This window comes from Acanthochromis polyacanthus, chromosome 2 (genome assembly GCF_021347895.1).
Source record: "Acanthochromis polyacanthus isolate Apoly-LR-REF ecotype Palm Island chromosome 2, KAUST_Apoly_ChrSc, whole genome shotgun sequence".
Classification (NCBI taxonomy): domain Eukaryota; kingdom Metazoa; phylum Chordata; class Actinopteri; family Pomacentridae; genus Acanthochromis; species Acanthochromis polyacanthus.
Window position 1 is genome coordinate 37,409,072 of NC_067114.1, and position 19,869 is coordinate 37,428,940.

The 19,869-nt window shown below is 37.8% G+C and overlaps 1 protein-coding gene and 1 long non-coding RNA gene across 2 annotated transcripts; one reads left to right on the forward strand and one right to left on the reverse strand.

Annotated features, from left to right (window-relative positions):
- Window positions 1–1,004: 1,004 nt before the first annotated feature.
- Window positions 1,005–13,172, forward strand: LOC110945439 (uncharacterized). Its single transcript, XM_051944887.1, has 13 exons — window positions 1,005–1,127; window positions 1,932–2,077; window positions 2,988–3,126; window positions 3,209–3,446; window positions 4,802–4,943; window positions 5,037–5,180; window positions 5,265–5,339; window positions 5,691–5,749; window positions 10,373–10,557; window positions 10,868–11,268; window positions 12,193–12,292; window positions 12,628–12,817; window positions 12,903–13,172. Exons 1-13 carry the CDS (start codon window positions 1,005–1,007, stop codon window positions 13,040–13,042), a joined length of 2,082 nt encoding a protein of 693 aa, XP_051800847.1. The 3' UTR covers window positions 13,043–13,172.
- A 4,147-nt stretch (window positions 13,173–17,319) lies between these two features.
- On the reverse strand, window positions 17,320–18,731 carry LOC127530610 (uncharacterized). Its single transcript, XR_007937257.1, has 3 exons — window positions 18,482–18,731; window positions 18,266–18,373; window positions 17,320–17,844 (listed from the first exon to the last, which is right to left on the reverse strand). It is a non-coding gene; the product is annotated as an uncharacterized LOC127530610 (long non-coding RNA).
- Window positions 18,732–19,869: the final 1,138 nt, after the last annotated feature.

Sequence of the window (19,869 nt, forward strand, 5' to 3'; positions counted from 1 at the left end):
AAATGGACATGCAGAATAAGATGATTTTGAAGAAATATTACATTTATAAGTTTGGATTTGGTTCATTATACTTAAATCATACATTCAAGAAGGCCCAACAATTCTTTCCTTTTTTACAGTTTTGGGTCAATAAATGATGTCATCTTGGTAATTTTCACAAACGAAACAAACCATTTAGATCTACAGTGGAGGTTCAGAAGGATTAATTAAGATTTAATTTTGCTAGATCATGTTGTATTCTTTGGATGTGTTGAGATAAAGCTTGCAGTTTGTCGACCTCACCTGTCACACAAGTTTTATTTCTGCTTTTATGTTGTGTGCAATTTAAAAACATTTGACTCTTTAGTGCCTTTGCTTATAAAGGAGGAATTCAAGATTCATAGCAGCATTAATGTCTACACCTCTGACTTCATGCATGTGATGTGAAGAATCAAAATCAAAATACCTGAACCTCAGTTGTCCAATGCTATTGTGTTGTACATCATAAAATAAGGGTGTCTTGCTGTCAGGAATAGCACTTGACTCATGTAAAACCTAGGGAACATTCTGTTCATGAAAAGTTTCCTGCTTGAAGCTAATTATTCATTGCCATTCAGCAGATTTCAAACTAAGGCTGAAAAGATGCTGCAAAGTTTAAATCCATCAAAATAAAACTGCATTTTTGTAGATCAGAACCCTGTATTTTAAGCATTTTTCCTGCATTCAGTTCAGTGTTAAGTGATGGAAATAAATAAGTGCAATGATTGTGTTTATCTGTGTCTCTGTGCTGCAAGGAATGTTGAGTTTCATTATTATGCTGTGGCACAAGTTCAGATAAGGCATTTCCAGGAAAGAAATTTTTTTTTCCTTTCAAACTCAAACCAGTTTTGCAGCCTCCCTATTGTTCTGCAGCATCGCATGCATGCCATTAAGGTTGGCAAAGGTGTCTGCAGGTGTATATAAGGATGCTGCAGGTGGATGTGAGCTGCAGAGGTTCTGGAGACAGACGGTGAACTTGGGGCATCATGGTGTTCACAAAGGTCCTTCTGCTGCAGCTGCTCCTGGTCTCGGTGGTCTCAGCGTCGCATTACTGGGGGACGACCGCAACCTCCGCCTACAAAGGCATCAACTTCGATGGAACGTACAAGGTGAGACCCACAACTTTTAATGGCAGAATTACAGATGAAGTGCGAACATGATTTTCCTGGTGTAGTGTCGCATCTTATCAGAGATATTGGACTTTCCAAGTGGCTTAAAGAAATGATTTCCAAACTTGTTCAGAAAAAGATATGCTAGTTCAGAACATTAAAAGAATATAAAATAAACTTATTGAAGTTCTTTAGATGTGAGCATGTTTGATATAGTGATTTCTTTTAATGGAATTGATTCAATTTTGTTGAATTCCATTTTTTAAAAAGTTCTTTTACAGTTATTATTTACATTATATTATATACTATTTGAACTTTAAAGGTTTATGTTTTCTGTGATTTTAAAAAAATGAATTTTTGACTAAAATATAGTGTCTGACATCTGTTGTGCATCTTTGCATTAATTTAACTTCAGTTTGTGTTCATTTTCATTTTGGTTTTTTTTTTACTGTTTGCTGTGGGGGGTGGGGAGGATGTACATAACTTTCTGGTCTTTTTGTGTATTATAAGTTGTTTTACATTTATTTATGGTCAGGACTCATTTTTTATTCATTGTTTGCCTCTTTCTTATCTTTTTGTGTGTTTTGCAGTTATTTTACATCAATTATTTGCATCTATTTTCAAAGGTTTTTTTTCCTTTCTTTGTCCTTGTTGTCTGTCTCTTGGTGGTTGTTGGATTATATTGCAGCCAAATAACATTCACCATCACTTTACACGGAAGCTCTGGATCAGAACCTCCCGACTCTTTGGGTCTTTGGTCCAGTTCACTGATCTATCCATCCTAAATTTGATATTTTTCCACAGGTACGCTTTCGTTTCCGGGACACCTTCGATAGCTGTATCTTCTCCCACACGTGGCGTTGCACCAGTGGCAACTGTGGCTACATCTCTGGAAGTAATAAAACAACGATTGACAGCAGCAACAATGGACCACAATTTGACAGGCTGTTGTGTGAAACTGAAACAGTTGTCACAAGGAATGTTCCAAGCAACAAACCTTTTCAGCTGAGGTGGATAATCTTAACTTTAATAATCTAATTACCATTGAAGCTGTTCATAATGCATATCTTCTTACCTTCAAGTCATCATGTCATAAAGTTGTGGTTCTGCTAGATTTAATATTTAAAGAATCTTGTTTCCACACATACCAGGGCAGATAGCTGTTGCTGGATTGCAACACGTAATTGGGTCAGAAGCTGGGATGTGCTCATTGGTGTGGATTTGGGGAATAGATCTGACACCAGAGAACCAAACAAATCACCTGATGTTACCATTCTGCCTTTCTTGAGGTAAGTTTCCTGAAATCTGCCTCTAATGTGCAGTAATGGAAAATTTCGATTGTAGAACAAATTTTCCTCTGCTCTTCATCTCTTCTGACTCTGAATTACAATTAAAGTAGCTATTTGTGATTTTGCATATAAACTAATTGCATTCATTGCTGAGATGCTTTGCTTAAGTATTTCATCTTTCTGCTACTTTCTCCTTCCCCTAAATTGGAGTTCACAGGGAAATATTCTATTTTCTGCTTCACTACATTTGTCTACAATTAGCTTTTGCTTTGTTTTTATTTGTTGTCTTTTTGCATAGTTTGCATCACTTCTCCATTGGTTTGCTTCTCTTTCTCTACTTATCTGGGTCATCACTGTTGCTCTTTCCATTGATTTCTATCTCCTTTTTTAGGATGAAATCTCTACACAGTAGTTTGTATAAGAAGCTTTAAAAAACAGATAATGGAATGGAACATTTTTTTGGTGCATCTGCACTTTTACACCACTGCTCGCATTACTTCCTGCATTTGCTCTGCTCATTTTTCATTCTGATATGATGTGTTTCTAACTCGTGTTTGTGTATTTATTGAAGAATTCCTCAGAACTGCCCTCGGACATACAAGCTGATGACCTTCGATCCCGATGGTGACGATGTCAGATGTAGATATGGAAATCTGAGGAACGTAGAGTGCAGCAGATGTGACCGACCTGAAGGATTCCATTTAGACGAGGTCAGTTAAAAAAGTGAATCTCCTGTTACATTAATGCATTGATGCTTTGCCTGACTTAACCTCTAAATGTTGATACCGTTAGGACTCCTGCACGTTGCACTACAACTACTCCAATGCCAACCCCAGAGTTTATGGATTTGAGATGATGGTGGAGGACTACTCAAAGGGGCACATCGATCTATTCTACTCCGACGGATCCCGGTCCCACAGGCATCCATGGCCTCGGAGGACCACACCCACAAACACAACTGCATGGCCCGTCACCCCATACGCTCCGACTCCTCCCCTCAGCCAACTCCCTCTACAGTTCTCTTTTCTTGGCAAGTCAAATTTAACTTATACATATAAACACTATATTTTCAATATAACACTAATTGCAAACCACCAGCAGCTGCACCGCCCTCAACTGATAGAAACTTTCACACATGTTGCAGCTCTGGCAGCATCCTAATGAGCTCTTGTTTTAGATTTATTCAGGGCAGGATTCCATCTGAACAAGAAAAGTTTGGAAAGACACATCTTATTTCTTCACATGACTACTGGCTTTGAGACGAAATAGATATTTTTAAGTGTATGTAGTCTTTACTCGACGAATGAATCAAAACAGAATAATTTGGTTTATCCTAAAACATGAATCCATACGGTGGGAGACACCCGTAGGAAGAAGTCAGTGGTGGAAGAAGTTAGATTTCAAGTGAAAGTAAAACTACAACTTTATATGAGAAATACATATGCAAAATAAATACTAAAAGATGGGAAACAACTGCAAAGACAACAAAAAACAACAGAAAGAGATGCAAACCACTGAAGAAGCAGTGAAAAATATATGTTATAGGAGCTTAAATGACTGCAAACACACAAAAAGACCAAAAAGAGATGCAAACCAGTGAAGCAAAATGAACACAGATTAATTCAAAACACCTCCAAATTTCTAAATAAAACAGAAATAGATGCTAATTAGTACAAAAGAGAATCAAAAGCAACACAAAAAGGCATAAATCACCAGAGGGAGCTAGAAACTAATGGAACAGAGAGACAAAAAGAGAGACCTGAAAGACATACCAAATCAATATAAATTCATGTACAATAACTGCAATGACACACAAGAAGGTCATAAAGAGATGCAAACCTGTGAAAAACACATCCAAACCAATAAAAAAGTGGCCAAATCAACACAAATTTATGTACAACAACTGCGAACACACTAAAAGACCATAAGAAGATGTAAAATGAATAGAAACAGATGTGAAATGACTGAAAAGACACACAAAAACACCACAATGCGATACAAAAGAAATGTAAATAGATGTAAAACAACTGCAAAGACACACAAGATGTAATAAAGAGATGCAAATCAATGAAAGAAATAAATGGACACAAATTGAATTAAAGTGACTCCAAACACCAGAAAGTTATGCAGTTTCTATCAGAGAAATATTGTACTTTCTAGTGCATTATTTCTCTTTAAAATATAAAAAAGAATGCTCAAGTTAAGTACATGCACCTCCAAATTGTTTTTTTCAGTAAATGCAGTTACTGTTTATTACTATAGGTGGTGCAGAAGAGAGCCAGGCAAGATTTAAACTTAGAACCTTTAAACAAACTGTAACACAGAGTTTTCTAAATGTATTCAAAAATCTACTTGTAATCTAAATGTACTGTTTTAATCCACCAGTGGACCCACCTGCACCATCATGTGTTGAAGGAGAGTACCTGCCCAAGTTTGTGCATCCAACACCTAGACATGAAGAGAGGATCCATGCAGAGATCGACTCATCCGTGGAGATCAGAGTCAAAGCTCAAGCTTCACTTTCAGTGTAAGTGAGATGAAGCCAAAAGTCATTTCAGTAAGAGAGCTAACATCAGTAATCATGAAAAATCCCTGTTTTCTTGTTCTTGTTTTCACACAGGATTCAAGGTATCATCATCAGCGGTCCGTCGAACGTCACCAAGCACAAGACCACCCATGACGAGTTCGTCATCAGATGGACGCCTACGGCCGACGACCTGGGGGAGTTCTTTCCAATCTGCTTTGCTGTTGAATCAGCAACAGGGTGAGCTCTGGCTTCAATTCTTTTAGGACACAATCAGTTTTGCCGTTTCTAAACCATGGTTTCCACCATTTCTGTGTTTTACAGGCCAGGTGTCACCAGACCTCCGGTCGCCACACATTCTCATTCTCACTCCCATTCTCACCCAACCCCAACTTCACGGTAAGTCATATTTCACTGCTGATTGCACGGCTCATGTTGTGTCTGAGGAATGAAAATAAGGAAAGAATATTGAACACATTAAGCTGCCAAGATCATCAGGAGGATAAAGAAAGAGGAAGAATTTTACTACACGATCACTGTAGCCAAAATAAACAGATGCAATCTCAATATCTGTACAGAATTGGGAGGAAAAAAGGCTCTCCTATGGAATTCATCTTGTGTGTTTTGTCTTCTCTTTTCAAATGAAATTAAATACTACAAATCTGTAATCATCCAAACTTGAATGTGTTATTCATTGCATTCCTTTTCTCAGTTAAAGTGCTAAATCAGTGCTCCTTAATGTCCTTTAAGGTCTGGCCTCTATCACTCTGAGATGAGGTGTGTCGTGGTGGAAGTCAAAAGACAGATAGGTGAGTCTATGTGTTGGTCATATTGACAACATTGCACATTGGAGAACAATTCTTTGAAAATCCTGTGTTTGGGTGAAAACTGCAGTTCTTCATACGTCCACTAGAGGCTGCCTCCAAAAAAAATGAGACAATTTCCTGAAGGAATTCTTGTGTCAGATACGGCTGAGAGAACAAAATTACAACAACATTAGAATAAATGCAGTTCAGAAGTAGAAAAGCACTAAAATGTAAATTCGATACATTATCAGGAATTAATATAAGTTAGCTTAAATGAGACTAGAATAGAAAAGTAAGGAGTACCGCTGAAAACAATACCAAACTATGTTTCCAACATTTTTGAAGGAGTTCCCAGAAGTGCTGAGCACCCGTTGGCCTTTTTGCCTTCACTCTGTGGTCCAACTCATCCCAAACCATCTCAAATGGGTTTAGGTCAGGTGACTGTGGAGACCAGGTCATCTGACGCAGCACTCCATCACTCTCCTTCTTGGTCAAACAGCCTGGAGGTGTTTTTGGGGTCATTGTCTTGTTGAAAAACAAATGACGGTTTCATTAAGTGCAAACTGGATGGGATGGTCTGTCGCTGCAGGATGCTGTGGATGCTGGTTCAGCGTGACTTCAATTTTGAATAAATCCCCAACAGTGTCACCAGCAAAGCACCCCCACACCATCACACCTCCTCCTCCATGCTTGATGGAGGGAACCATGCATGTAGAGACCGTCCATTCACCTTTTTTGCATCTCACAAAGACACAATGCTGGAAACAAAAATCTAAAATTTGGATTCATCAGATCAAAGTACAGGTTTCTACTGTTCTCACGGCCATTCCTTGTGTTTCTTGGCACAAACAGTTCTTGTTCTTCGTCCTCAGTAGTGGCTTTTATGCAGCAATTCTACCATGAAGGCCTGATTCACACAGTCTCCTCTGAACAGTTGATGTTGACTTTGTCTGCTACTTGAACTCTGTGAAAAAGTTATGTGGGCTTTCATCTGAAGTGCAGTTAACTTGCGATTTCTGAGGCTGCCTGGTCATAAAATGTAAATCATGAATACATATATATATATATATATATATATATATATATATGGCATGCCGTTTAGGAAATTATATATATAATGAAACTTGATATATATATAATGAAACTTGATATATATATAATGAAAGTCGATATATATATAATGAAACTTGATATATATATAATGAAACTTGATATATATATAATGAAAGTCGATATATATATAATGAAACTTGATATATATATATATATAATAAAAGTCGATATATATATAATGAAACTTGATATATATATAATGAAAGTTGATATATATATAAGGAAAGTATATCGACTTTCCTTATATATATATCAACTTTCATTATATATATATATCAAGTTTCATTATATATATATCAAGTTTCATTATATATATATATCGACTTTCATTATATATATATCAACTTTCATTATATATATATCAAGTTTCATTATATATATATATCGACTTTCATTATATATATATCAACTTTCATTATATATATATATATACTTTCATTATATATATATCAACTTTCATTATATATATATCAAGTTTCATTATATATATATATCGACTTTCATTATATATATATATATCAACTTTCATTATATATATATCAAATCTTTTTTTCCTACCGAGCCCCGGAAGGGACATGTCCGTATGGCGAAGCGACAATGAAGGACACTCACCCGGACGAGAATTTTATTGAGTTTTATTTTGAAATCGGCCTGAAATACACAGACATTCAAGCAGTGCGATGCGCTAAGAGTCTGCCATGCAGACCAGCGATCCTGATAATGGTAAGTTTTATTTCTCCAACATCCTGCTGTTATCCTACTATGAATACGCTAGCTACAACAGTCCCACATCAGTATTATGGACGTTCCGCCAGCTAACGCGGTCCGGACACCGGATCACTGATTAGAGGTTGGCGTTGAACTATTGTTTGCCAGCCAGTTAGCCGCTGGTAAGCTAACAAGCTATGAAACAACTCCTTATAAAACCGGAGGAAAGCAGCAGCAATATTTCAGTCCAAGACCTGTATTCAGAACCTCCCACGCTGTTACACAATGACCCATTATTCATATTACTGAACTATATGGTTATCATTGAAATTTTCCTTGAAGAACCAGTGAACTCTTTGCGAACACATTTTAATTTATGTGTTGATTATGTTTCGTATCAGTAATACAAGTCTAAAAAACTGATTCAAATGATCAAGTTAACACAATGAAGTAAAGAGTACTGGTAATCTGCAGCTATTTTCATAATTTCAAGGTAAAATTCTGATGTGTGATTTTCTAGCTTTGCAGATGTGGAAATCCAATGCACTGATTTCTTATACACAGATGCTTTTGGTGTTTTTTGTTGTAAAATAAAACAAGGCATTTATCACTGTTGGAAATGATTACAGGTATTATTTGTAACACTTTCTAACATTGTATGGACAAAGCAATAAATCAGTTAATGGATAAAATCATTTGTATTACAGATGCTATCAACAGCATGTCTTGTTCATTTTATTTAGTTGTCGGCCTTGGATGATGAGGTCCAGTTACCAGGAGCACTAGTCTGCAGCTTACTGGTTCCGTCCTGCAGCTCCTCCACGCCGTCCTCCTCTCTACAGACCAAATCAAGTAAGATCTGTTTAGACTATGCAGACATCAACATGATCAGTATGTTATCTTTTGACCCATCCTAAAATCACAAAATAGAACATTTACTTTAAGTTAACTGTGTTTATGAAAATAGAAAATAATTACTGACAACTAGTACTTTTTGGTGCTTTTATGCAGGAAAAGGGAACCAGGAAGCTGCTGTGGATCCTCTGCAGTATCTGGACAGGTCAGAGGAACGGTTCTTGGAACAGATCGGAAGACACCAAGACGTGACCTCTGCCATGCTCCAGAACATCCAGAAGATGAATGAAAACCTTGGTTGCACTGATGGGACGCATGGTGTCGGTGCTGGAGCAACTGTCCCAGAATTAAACTGCATTGTTGACTATTGGCTTTTCTAGAAAATAAATCTTTTTTAGTACTTCACCTGTTTTGTATTTTACCCATGCACTTTGGGTGAATAAACAGAAATTTGTGATGAGATGCAAATTTTGTCTGTAATCTACAGAGACTTTATTCAGTGTTCAGTGCACACTTTTGTTACACACATTTTGACAGATAAGCAGTTGTGCTTTTCAAGCAGATTTTAGTCAGAAACATCAGTAGCATATGTTTTTTTTACTGTTACACCAATCTAGGTAGATAAACTGCACTACTGCAGCAGATATATTATTGAAATGTGCTTCTATTATGTGTCTACATACACTGCTCACAAATAGTTATTCAACTTTTGGGTGAAATTGATGGAAAATATAAAAAGTGCATGCTGTAGTGATATATCATAAAAGTAGGGTATTTAACTAGAAACATGCAATAGTGATTTCCTCATTTCAAAAAATTTTATTGAATCAAAAGCTAACAACAGTGGAGGGTATGTCACAATAAAAATGTCTCAGTTTGGACAGAACAGCAGCCTTCAGCTGAAATCCAGTGCAATTGTGTCCCACCAGTGGCGTGATCATGGATGTGTCCAGGCAGTAGCTGACCTCTGCCTCGTAATTAGCCTTAAGACCAGCTATAAAGATAAACATAGATATTATCATTATCATCAACATATGGTGCATGTGTTTAACCTTTAAGCTATGTAGGGATGCAAATGTAGTCGAAGCTAAGTAGCTAAGCTAATGCTAACACGTTCAGTGTTCAGAATCAAAACATCTCTAAAAATTACCTGTTTTCTCAAACGTAGTCGCCGTTCCCTGTGACAACCATGAAGACAGATAGATAATCACAGAAGAGCTCATCTGAAGAGCAAATGTCCAATAAGGTTCCTGTTTTTGTTTGCCATGTCCTTCCAGGGCTCAGTAGGAAAAAGTCTGAATATATGGAATGAAACTTTGAATAGATGGAATGAAAATCTGAACATTCTATATTCCGACTTTCATTATATATATATCAACTTTCATTATATATATATCGACTTTCATTATATATATATATCAAGTTTCATTATATATATATCAAGTTTCATTATATATATATATCGACTTTCATTATATATATATCAACTTTCATTATATATATATATCAAGTTTCATTATATATATATATCAAGTTTCATTATATATATATCGACTTTCATTATATATATATCAAGTTTCATTATATATATATATCGACTTTCATTATATATATATCAAGTTTCATTATATATATATCGACTTTCATTATATATATATCAAATTTCATTATATATATATCAAGTTTCATTATATATATATCAAGTTTCATTATATATATATCGACTTTCATTATATATATATCAAGTTTCATTATATATATATCGACTTTCATTATATATATAATTTCCTAAACGGCATGCCATATATATATATATATATATATATATATATATATATATATGTATATCCGCTCCTACATAAAGCAATGCTTGTCACAGGTTTTATAGCACATACATGGTTTTGTTTGCATAATTGGTGTTTTTTATAATATATATCTCTCCTGTTAAAGTTAAATCCCATGTGATCTGCAATGAGTCCTCAATGACAATCCTGGTGGAGAAAGCTTCCTTCCCTCGACTCAGTGAGGATCATCTGCGGCTCAACGACCCCTCCAACACCATCTGCAACCTGACGTCTAACGGCACCCACGTCATCGGCCACATCGACCTCAACCAGTGTGGCACTCAGATCGAGGTAACCGGGGGTTGTCTGCTTGATCATTTCTTTATTTTTAACATTAAGCAGGAGACTTGATATCCTCCTGGACTTCAATTGCTAACATACTGGATGTTTCTGCATGTTCAGGACATGTCAAATCCAATTCCAAAGTGTTATAATTGTTCTAAGACAGACATCAACAAAAATATGTGCAATAAGCACAACAGACGACAACGTAAAATTATAATATAAAATACAGGATAACAACCTGTAGGATCAACTTCTAACATATATGTCCCACATGTTGTTAATACTGAGGCTGGACATGGAATATTTTACTCTGCAGGAAGATGATGACTACCTCATTTTCAAGAATGAAATCACCACATATGAAGACCCGAGGAATGTGGTCACCAGGAAGCACCTGCTGGAGGTGCAGTTCTACTGCCAGTACCCCAAACATGGCAACGTGTCGCAGAGCTTCTCGGTTCACAGGAAGAACGTCACCGTGTGGGAGAAGGGCATGGGCACATTCACCTATGGGTTTGAGTTCTACGAGGACAGCAGCTACCGAGCCATGATGAATCCAAACTCGTACCCTCTGGAAGTAGAGGTAGGGACCGAGCTTTACATGAAGATAGAGGCCACCTCTTCAATCAACAACACTGAGATGTTTGTGGAGTCCTGCAGGGCCGCACCGTACGACAACTCCAACTACCCCAATCCCTACAGCATCATTGCAAACGGGTAAGCATGACAACACACTGCAGTGGCAACAGAGGAAAACACAAAGTATTAGTAGGAATTTGTGAGAAGTTGTTGACTGTAGTTGAGGAAGGTCACTTGTATGATGTGTCAGAACTCATGACAATTTATATATAATGAATGTAAAACTTAAACTCATTGTCTGTCTCTGTCGTCCACTTGAGTGTTTCACCTTTTAGATAATAATAATAGTAAATTTTGATTCTTTAGCACCTTTCAGAACTGGAATGACAAGGTGCTTAACAAAAAGAGCAACAAAAGAGTACCTATTCAATATGAAATGGACTTTCATTCACTAAACTCTTGACTGATTTCTTTTGGTTTTAATTTTGTGTTGTTTTTCTGTCCTCTAACTGATCAAAGGTCTTGAATATTTAGTATCTGCCAATATCTGTCACCATTTTCCAAGAAAATACACATTTCAAGTATTGCTGTCGTGCCTGGTTGCAACTCTGGGTGGAGCCTCTTGCTGTTTACATCTGTAGTGACCAGAGGAGGCGGGCACTCAGGCTCCACATAGTGCATGTTGCAAGCAGACGCATTATGGGGGTTAAACTAGCAACAATCCCCATGACAAAGACTTCTGTGATGCTTAAAGACCTCTGAGCAGCGCTCAAGGGTTTAAGACAAAATTGAATCAGCCAGAGCTGCATTTTAAAATCTTGATTTAACTTAAAGATGTATCCCTCATATCATGTCCATAGCCTCAAACAGTAAATCAACACAAGACAATTGTTAACTGTGCTCAGTGTTATCAGTTAATAAATTGTTCATCTGGATAGTGTCCTGATGTAAATTATACTCTCTCTTTATGACAGAGATAAAAAAAACCCTCTATACTGGCCAGTGTTGTGATACCTGGACTTACATTAGCAATGCCTCATCCTCTTGTTTTTCTCCAATTAGGTGTAAAGTGGACCCGACTGTTGACATCTATCCTCGTGCCCACAATAAGCAGTTCTTGTTCAGCATGGAGGCCTTCAAGTTCATCGGCTTGCATGACCAGGTGAAGAAAATGTAGCTATAAATGCATCTGCAAATGGGTTTAAATTCACAAGTTTCTGTGCATCTGAGGGGACTGACTTATGCAGGAAAATACTCTATTATTCTATTTTATTTTGTTTAAATTTATGTGAAACAAAAGACCTCTTCACACATTTCATGAGACAGGTGTGTCTAAAAGAAAATGAGCTCTTTAAATAGGTGCAAACAGTCTCATGCATACAGTTTATTGTTGCAACTAAATGTATATTTGTAAATTAGACAATCTGATTTTAAATGACTGTAAATGAAGCCTTACGGTCCTTTTAATTCCCAATTTAATTCCCTCGTTACATTCAGGTGTACATCAGCTGTTCAGTTATCATGTGTGAAGCTGGAAACCCCAACACCAGGTGCTCACAGGGATGCATAAACTCCACAAGCAGTCGTCGTCTCTACAAGAGAGAAGCAGCGATCCAGAGTGGAGCTCACTTCGTTTCCCAGGGTCCCCTGCGCCTGAAGAGGTCGGCCGAGAACAGCGACAGCTCAGGTATGGACACAGCAAATGTTTCTTCACAGCAGCTACCTTGTCTGAGTAAAACACTGAAATGAAACTGTTCTTCTGTTGTTTTCAGCGATCGCCCTGAACCTGAACCTGGTGTTCATCGCTGGATGTGTCCTGGCTGCTGTTGGCATGATCTGTGGAGTGATCATGTACAAAACCAAGGCGTCCAAGGTCAAGTACCAACCACTGCCTGCATCTGAGACCTTGTAAGACACCAGCAGAATTTATTCATTTCCTTTATGGGGGTTTTGTGTGTCTACTCATGTGCATTTTAAACCAATTAATTCAATTAACTTCTTGATAAATGTGTGCAATCTGTGTCTGGGCAAGTGAATCAACAGATATTTCTATGAATGACACCAAAAGGATGATCAACTAGTGCTGCAGCTGCTGGTAATTGTTCTGTGTGTATTTAAACCTGCTTCTCCTAATGAATATCACTCTATGATTTAAATCAAATATCCTGAATGTTTTCTAAGTCATAACTGTCCCATTGTCAAAAGTGGCTTCAAATGAATGGAAAATCTTAAATCATTTATGATATACTTTTTAATGGATCAGTAAAAAAATACTCTTGCAATTGTCTGACAAAATGAGGTAAAAATCACATCAGAGTTGTACTGGTTTCATATGTGACATGTATCCGCCTGAGATAAGGCGGAGAATGGATCAATAAATTTTTTCTTGCATCTGTTTCTTGCCTTTGTCCATTTTAGTTCTCATCCACTCTCAGACAAACAGGTCCTCATTCTAATCTAATAATGTATTATATTGTGTATTCTACTGTTTGTGTTTTAAATTATTACAGACATTAATTTACTACTGCACTGTAAAGAATAATAAGTAAATAAAAAGAAGATTTTTAAATGGAATACCAAGAAAACAGTGGGGAATAACTATTAAAGATAAATGATGAAAACACATAAACTCAACATTTTTGTTGTAAAACTAAAAGTAATTATACAAGATTTTTCTTTTCATTTAACAAGCAAATCTGTGTAATATTACTATGGCTGGGATTTTAACGTGTTTTTTCTGTAAATATTACAGGAAAAAAATAACACGTTTTAAAAAATAACACATTAAATTGCATCTTTCTCAGTTCCCTAAATTCTGGCACACTGGCAACACTGATGAACACTACAGCCCAGTAGGTGGCAGTAATGAACCTAAGTCTGTTTAGCAACTATGAAGAAGATGCACAGAACCATAGACTGTATAATAAAAATGTAAATTTACAGAATGTTGTAAAGTGTTTTAGATGAGAATTGTCCACAACCAAAGTCAAGTGCTTGTGAAGCACTTTAAACTATACAAATGCTTTTGTAAATACTATTTTAGTTATGATTGATTGATTGATTGATTGATTGATTGATTGATTGATTGATTGATTGATTGATTGATTACTTCTTGTGGCTGTACACTGCCTAACCATTTGTCAATATGTTTATAGGTTAACATAATAAATTCTGCTCTTAAATGTGCTGAGGTTCAGCAGCAAGACAGTATAAATGTCTGTAATATATAACAAAAAGAGCAGAATATACTATAAAAATACATAAAATTTGATTGAGTTTTGATTGGAAATGTTACAGAAATCATTTCAGTTATAAAGAGTTTTGGATAAACGACATTGCTGCACATTCAGCTTTAAAAGTATTGGAGGATATGTCAATGTGGTGCAACTACTCAGGCCACTCGTGAAATGGTTAAATTATTGAAATATTAATTTCAATATTCATTAATCAATATTAGTTATTCTGGAAGTTTGACACATCAGTCCCTTATTCCCCTGCAATCCATTTAGAATTATTATCTGAGATTAATTCAAATATATATTTGCAGTTATTTAAATGAAAATATGAATTCACATTTGGATGTTTTTTCAAATTTTCCTCTGGAACAGATTTTGTAGGTAGGTATCTTCAAATTTGTGACACAATAAAAATGAAATGAAAAAGCTAAGAAAATACAATTTGAAATCAAATTTTGAAATTTGTTGTTTTTGTGTTACACTTTAGCTCTATGCGATTTATATGCCGGCCATTGTACTGTACATATCAACATAAAATTATTCTGAACATTAAATTGTTCATTTTACTGTGGAGACGTTGCTCAGACAGCTCAAGTCAGGTCACTGTTATTTATACAGCACATTTACAACAAGAGCGCTAAGCCACGTGCTTTTCAGTACAGAAATAAGACTGCAGCTGTCAATTTGATTAGCAAAATTAAGTATTAAGGTTAGACCCTACAAAATTATTCATAATACAAATTCACCTGACTAAATTTACACTAAGATTAAAGCCCTACAATAATATTAATTGTACAAATTTACTTGACAATACTCAGGGGTGAAAGTAGTTTTAAATTCTTGCCGGAACTATTAGTAATAGTTCCGGACCGTTCCGGTTTACTTTCACCCATTCCGTCGATGCTAACCATTGTAAATCCTGTTGAAAGTTTTCAGCCAATCAAAGAACGTGTGGAATTTCAGGTGGAATTTATTGCTCGCCCCAGTGCAATAAATCAAGCGCACCTATTTGCTATGGCTGCTACTGGCCATAACAATCGCTGTGTTACAGAAGTAGACATGCATGCACACTCACGTACTGCTGAGTGAACTCCGGTCAATATCTATGGATAGCAGGCAGGCCGGGCGGTGGGGCGTACCGGCGTACCCATAGATAACGGTGGAAGAGCGGCATTCCGCCACCAGATCTTTTGCCGGTACGCAGTTTCGGACCGTACAGGTGTTGTGCCAAAATGTGATTTTTGCCAGAAACTGATTTCCGGTACACAGGAGCGCGCGCACAGCCGTCACAGTTGAAAAGCGCAGCGAAGCGCAACCAGTTTGTTTATAATCATCTAACGGTGATTATTTGTGTTTGCGTTTTATAGCCTCCTGTACGTCTACTCGCCTTATATCGCTGTGCAATAGGCGAGTTGGTGATTTCAATCTGCCGTGTATTTGTGCTAATAAAGATATGTGTCACCGAGGGAGAGTCTTTTTTCTGCACCAACATTACATTAGATCCCTCAACAGAAAAATTGACCCCACACAGTGCTTTGTACGGTTTGAAATATGAGAAAAAGGACATTACAATTTGAAAATCAGCTTATTTTGCTTGACAAAACATGATTGATGCCTCTGGTATTGTACATAGGTGGATATTTTGCCCTAAAATGACTTAATATAACACAACACAGTAATATTTACAGGATTTGTCTCCAACCAGTATTTTTTTACCCCTTAAAAATGAGAAAAGGGAAATTACAATGTAAAAATCAGCTTATTTTGCTTACCGAAAACTGATTCATGCCTCTGGTGTTGTATGTACATGAATATTTTGCCCCAAAATCACTTTATATAACACATGAGAGTGACATTTGCAAGATCTGACTCCAATCAGTGCTTATACCACTTAAAAAATACATAAAGGGCCATAATAATGTAAAATTCAGCCTTTTTGCTTGCCAAAAACTGATTCATGCCTCTGATGTTGTATGTACATGAATATTTTGCCCCAAAATCACTTTATATAACACATCAGAGTGACATTTGCAAGATCTGACTCCAATCAGTGCTTTATACCACTTGAAAAATGAGTAAAGGGCCATTATAATGTAAAAATCAAATCTTGCAAATGTCACTCCGATATGTTATACAAAGTGATTTTGCAAATAAAATTCATCTCCTACCAAAAAACTTACAGCTTAAGTGCGGCGCTCTCATCTAAACACACTTCAATCTCCTCCAAGACTCCCACAACAGACTAACAAGTGTTTTACTCTCCCACATAACCTGACAGGGGAACAGCAATCATTTCACAACATTTGAAGCTTTACATGGTGTCATTTCTGTCTTTCGACTGAGAAACAGTGGGTGGGGTGGGTGTTGAAGGTGGTCTTCCACTCCGGTCTGCAGTTATTGTCAGTGTGCAGACTTTGAAAAGGGTGTTTTTTTCCCTCACATGTTTGTGCTCATCCTGGTCTGGCTGTTGGCTTCTGAGTTGTGCTACAGCTTGAATGTCAGCAGGAAACCACTCTAGGCCGTTACATGTAAAGTGCTGCTTACGACATGAAATGACCTCTTATATACCCTGGGAATACAATGGAGCTTCAGCATGCCAGGGGAAATTCACTTTTTTACAGCAGCAAGCATATTTACACCAGGAAATAAACATAATAATTACAATATGTACAAGGATGAAAAATAAAAACTGATAAATACTTGAAAATACATTCAGAAGTGCAAAAATGCCACTGTGCAAGAATGCTGTGCAAATTTTATGGTTTGATATGATATCAGTCTGGTTACAGCAGATGATAATAATGATAATAATAATAATAATAATAAAATAATATAACAATGATACATTGTGGGAAAAATCCAAAATACTATAATAGAAACCCTGCAGAATTTGTAGTATAGTTTTTTGTTTTTATCTCAGTGCAAATTAGTACATTCTGTTAATACTAATCATGCAGCATTTGTGTATTTAGCAAATTTACTGTCTCGTGCATTTGACTCCAAGCATTTGAACAACCATCAGTATGTTCAAATGCTGTGCAGTTTTAAGATGGAGTCCAGGTGTTTGTGAGAAACCAGTGGTTTGAAACCATGTTTTTTAGATGAATGAAGTTTGCTAGCCATAAAACATGCTCTCCAATAATAAGTCTAAAAGGAAGAGTGCATTAGGTTACATTTTTAAACAAACATACAGTTCTATTGTGTTGTTTTTTTTTATTTGAAGATCTCTCTTTTTGCAGTGAGATCAGATCAAGCACGTGGTACTAGTGTGAAGGAAAAAAAACTTCCTGTTGTTGGGAAGTTTAAAAAAAAAAACTCCATTTGGGGTGAGGAAAAAAAACTTCCATCTGGGAAGTTAAAAAAAAACAACCTCTGGTTGCGTTGAGAGTAGAGTGGATGGTAAGAACATGAATCGTTTGGAGGTTGCTGAGGCCGATAACAGCAGATCAGAAACATGCAGCTCCAGATCCAGACAAACCTGCAGAGGACAAAACACAAAGTCAGTGACATACAAAGGTGGTCTGACTGTATGAAGACACAAAGAGGAGAGGAGAGGAATGCATCATTGGAAATCCTCCTGCAGCCTGGGTTGGAATATTAACATTTTGAGAAAAACTGAGTCTAACAATGAGCTGAATGCAGCTGAAGCTGTCATTCCCAGCATCTGCATGGACACTGAAGTCGCCTGTTATAATGACTCTGTCTGTACTGAGAGTAAATCAGTGAACTCTGAAAATTCAGATAGAGTAGCATAACTGCATTTTGTCAGACTGTGATATGATACATACTCAATCCCTGTGTCACCATGCAGTGTCTGGTGGGTCATTCTTTCTCCAGCACATTTAAATTACCGGTGCATCCAGTAAAGTCTCGCTAAAGTTGTTCTTTCTTCTCCTCACCGGCTGGTCGTCGTCTCTGGCTTCATCTCTGTTGGGGCTCGGTCACTCATCTTCAAGTCGTCTTTTGGGGTCGTCCTTGTCTTGGTCTTGGGTCCCGGGATTATCGGTCTGAAAGAAATGAAAAAGACAAATGTGACAGAATCTTGTCGAGGTGTGTTATTGCTGAGATTTCATAATATTAGATGGATGAATGCAAAATCAAAATCCAAAACTCACCTTTTCATGCAGCAACATTCACAGGGATCCTTACGTGCCTGTTCTTCTGGAAACTTCCCTCTGGCAGCGAGAGCTTCACCCTCACACTACATTTACTATCTTAAATAACACATTTAACCACCCCTTTTAATCCCGGTGTGACTCTCCTGAACTGTGATCTTGTCACTGTGGACTCCACTGTGGGTCCAGGGTGGGATACAGACACACACATGTCGCTTCTCTGTGACATGCCGTCTGCATCCTGTTCACCTTCTGACAAGCGGAGCTTCACTGCTAGGAGGGGGACCACAGGAGGTTTCCCACGATCCCCCCAGATCCGCCCACACCTCTGACAGGCACCCTGACCAGAGTCCCACTGACAAGAACCGAGCTCAAAGAATCACACAAAATACAATGGAAGAAAATTCATTCAAATAAAGTTGGAATAGATCTGATCAGACATAATCACAAGAGATTCATTCAAATAAAATCTGACCAGATCACATCCAGAAAATCACACGTAGCGAAAATGTTTAAAATAAAACGGGGTAAATTTAATGAAACGGAAGGTTTGCGAACCTTCTTCCCTGGAGGTTGGCTGGCAGGAGGCTTCTGGGGAGAGAAACTCACACAATGATTAGTAAAAAATGCTAAGAAGGGACCTCCTGCATGATAGACTAGACTGAGCCTGTACGTTTGTCAGGAGGTCCCTCAACAGAAAAACTTGGATGGGAAGAAGAGGCCGCCTCCGAAGGAAGAGTTTGTTCTCATCCTCCGATATCCTGCAACTCCAGCGCCCAGTCAGTGGCGCTGGAGGAGGCTCCGGGGGACGAGAACAAGGAAGAGAGGAGGACATAGGAGAGAGAGGGAGGGGGGAGAAGGAATAGAAGGAGACAGGGATAGGGTTGGGATTTTTTTTTTTTTTTGTGTGTATTATGGGATAGGGTTGGGACAGGTTTAGGAAGTGGAGAGGAAAGTGTGGGGGGGAGAGGGAGGGACAGGGAGAGTGTAAAAGAACCAAGGGCGGAAGGGAGGAGAGAAAGGAGAAAGGGGGGAAGAACAGCGACGACGCTTGAAAGGAGGGGGGAGGAAGGAGGAGAAGGAGGAGGAGGCGAGATGGAAGGAAGAGGAGAGGAGGGGGGAGGAGGGGAGAAAAAGCAGAGCGAGAGGGGGAGAAGGAGATAGGAGAGGAGGGGGAGGGAGGGGAGAAAAAGCAGAGCGAGAGGGGCAGAAGGAGATAGGAGAGGAGGGGGAGGGAGGGGAGAAAAAGGATAGTGAGAGGGGGGAGACAGAAGGACGGAGAGGTAAGGGGGCAGGGAGATGGGAGGGAAGGGGAAAAGAATCAGGGAAGGAGACAGGAGAGGAGGGGGAAGAGGAGGGGGAGAAGGAGAGATAGGGGAGGAGGAGGA

Excerpts from the sequence above, each read along its gene's own strand:
- LOC110945439 (XM_051944887.1), top strand. The coding sequence starts at position 1,005 with ATGGTGTTCACAAAGGTCCTTCTGCTGCAGCTGCTCCTGGTCTCGGTG. Across the intron at positions 3,447-4,801 it reads TCTACAGTTCTCTTTTCTTG|TGGACCCACCTGCACCATCA; the intron begins GCAAGTCAAATT and ends TTAATCCACCAG. Across the intron at positions 5,750-10,372 it reads GGAAGTCAAAAGACAGATAG|TTAAATCCCATGTGATCTGC; the intron begins GTGAGTCTATGT and ends CTCCTGTTAAAG.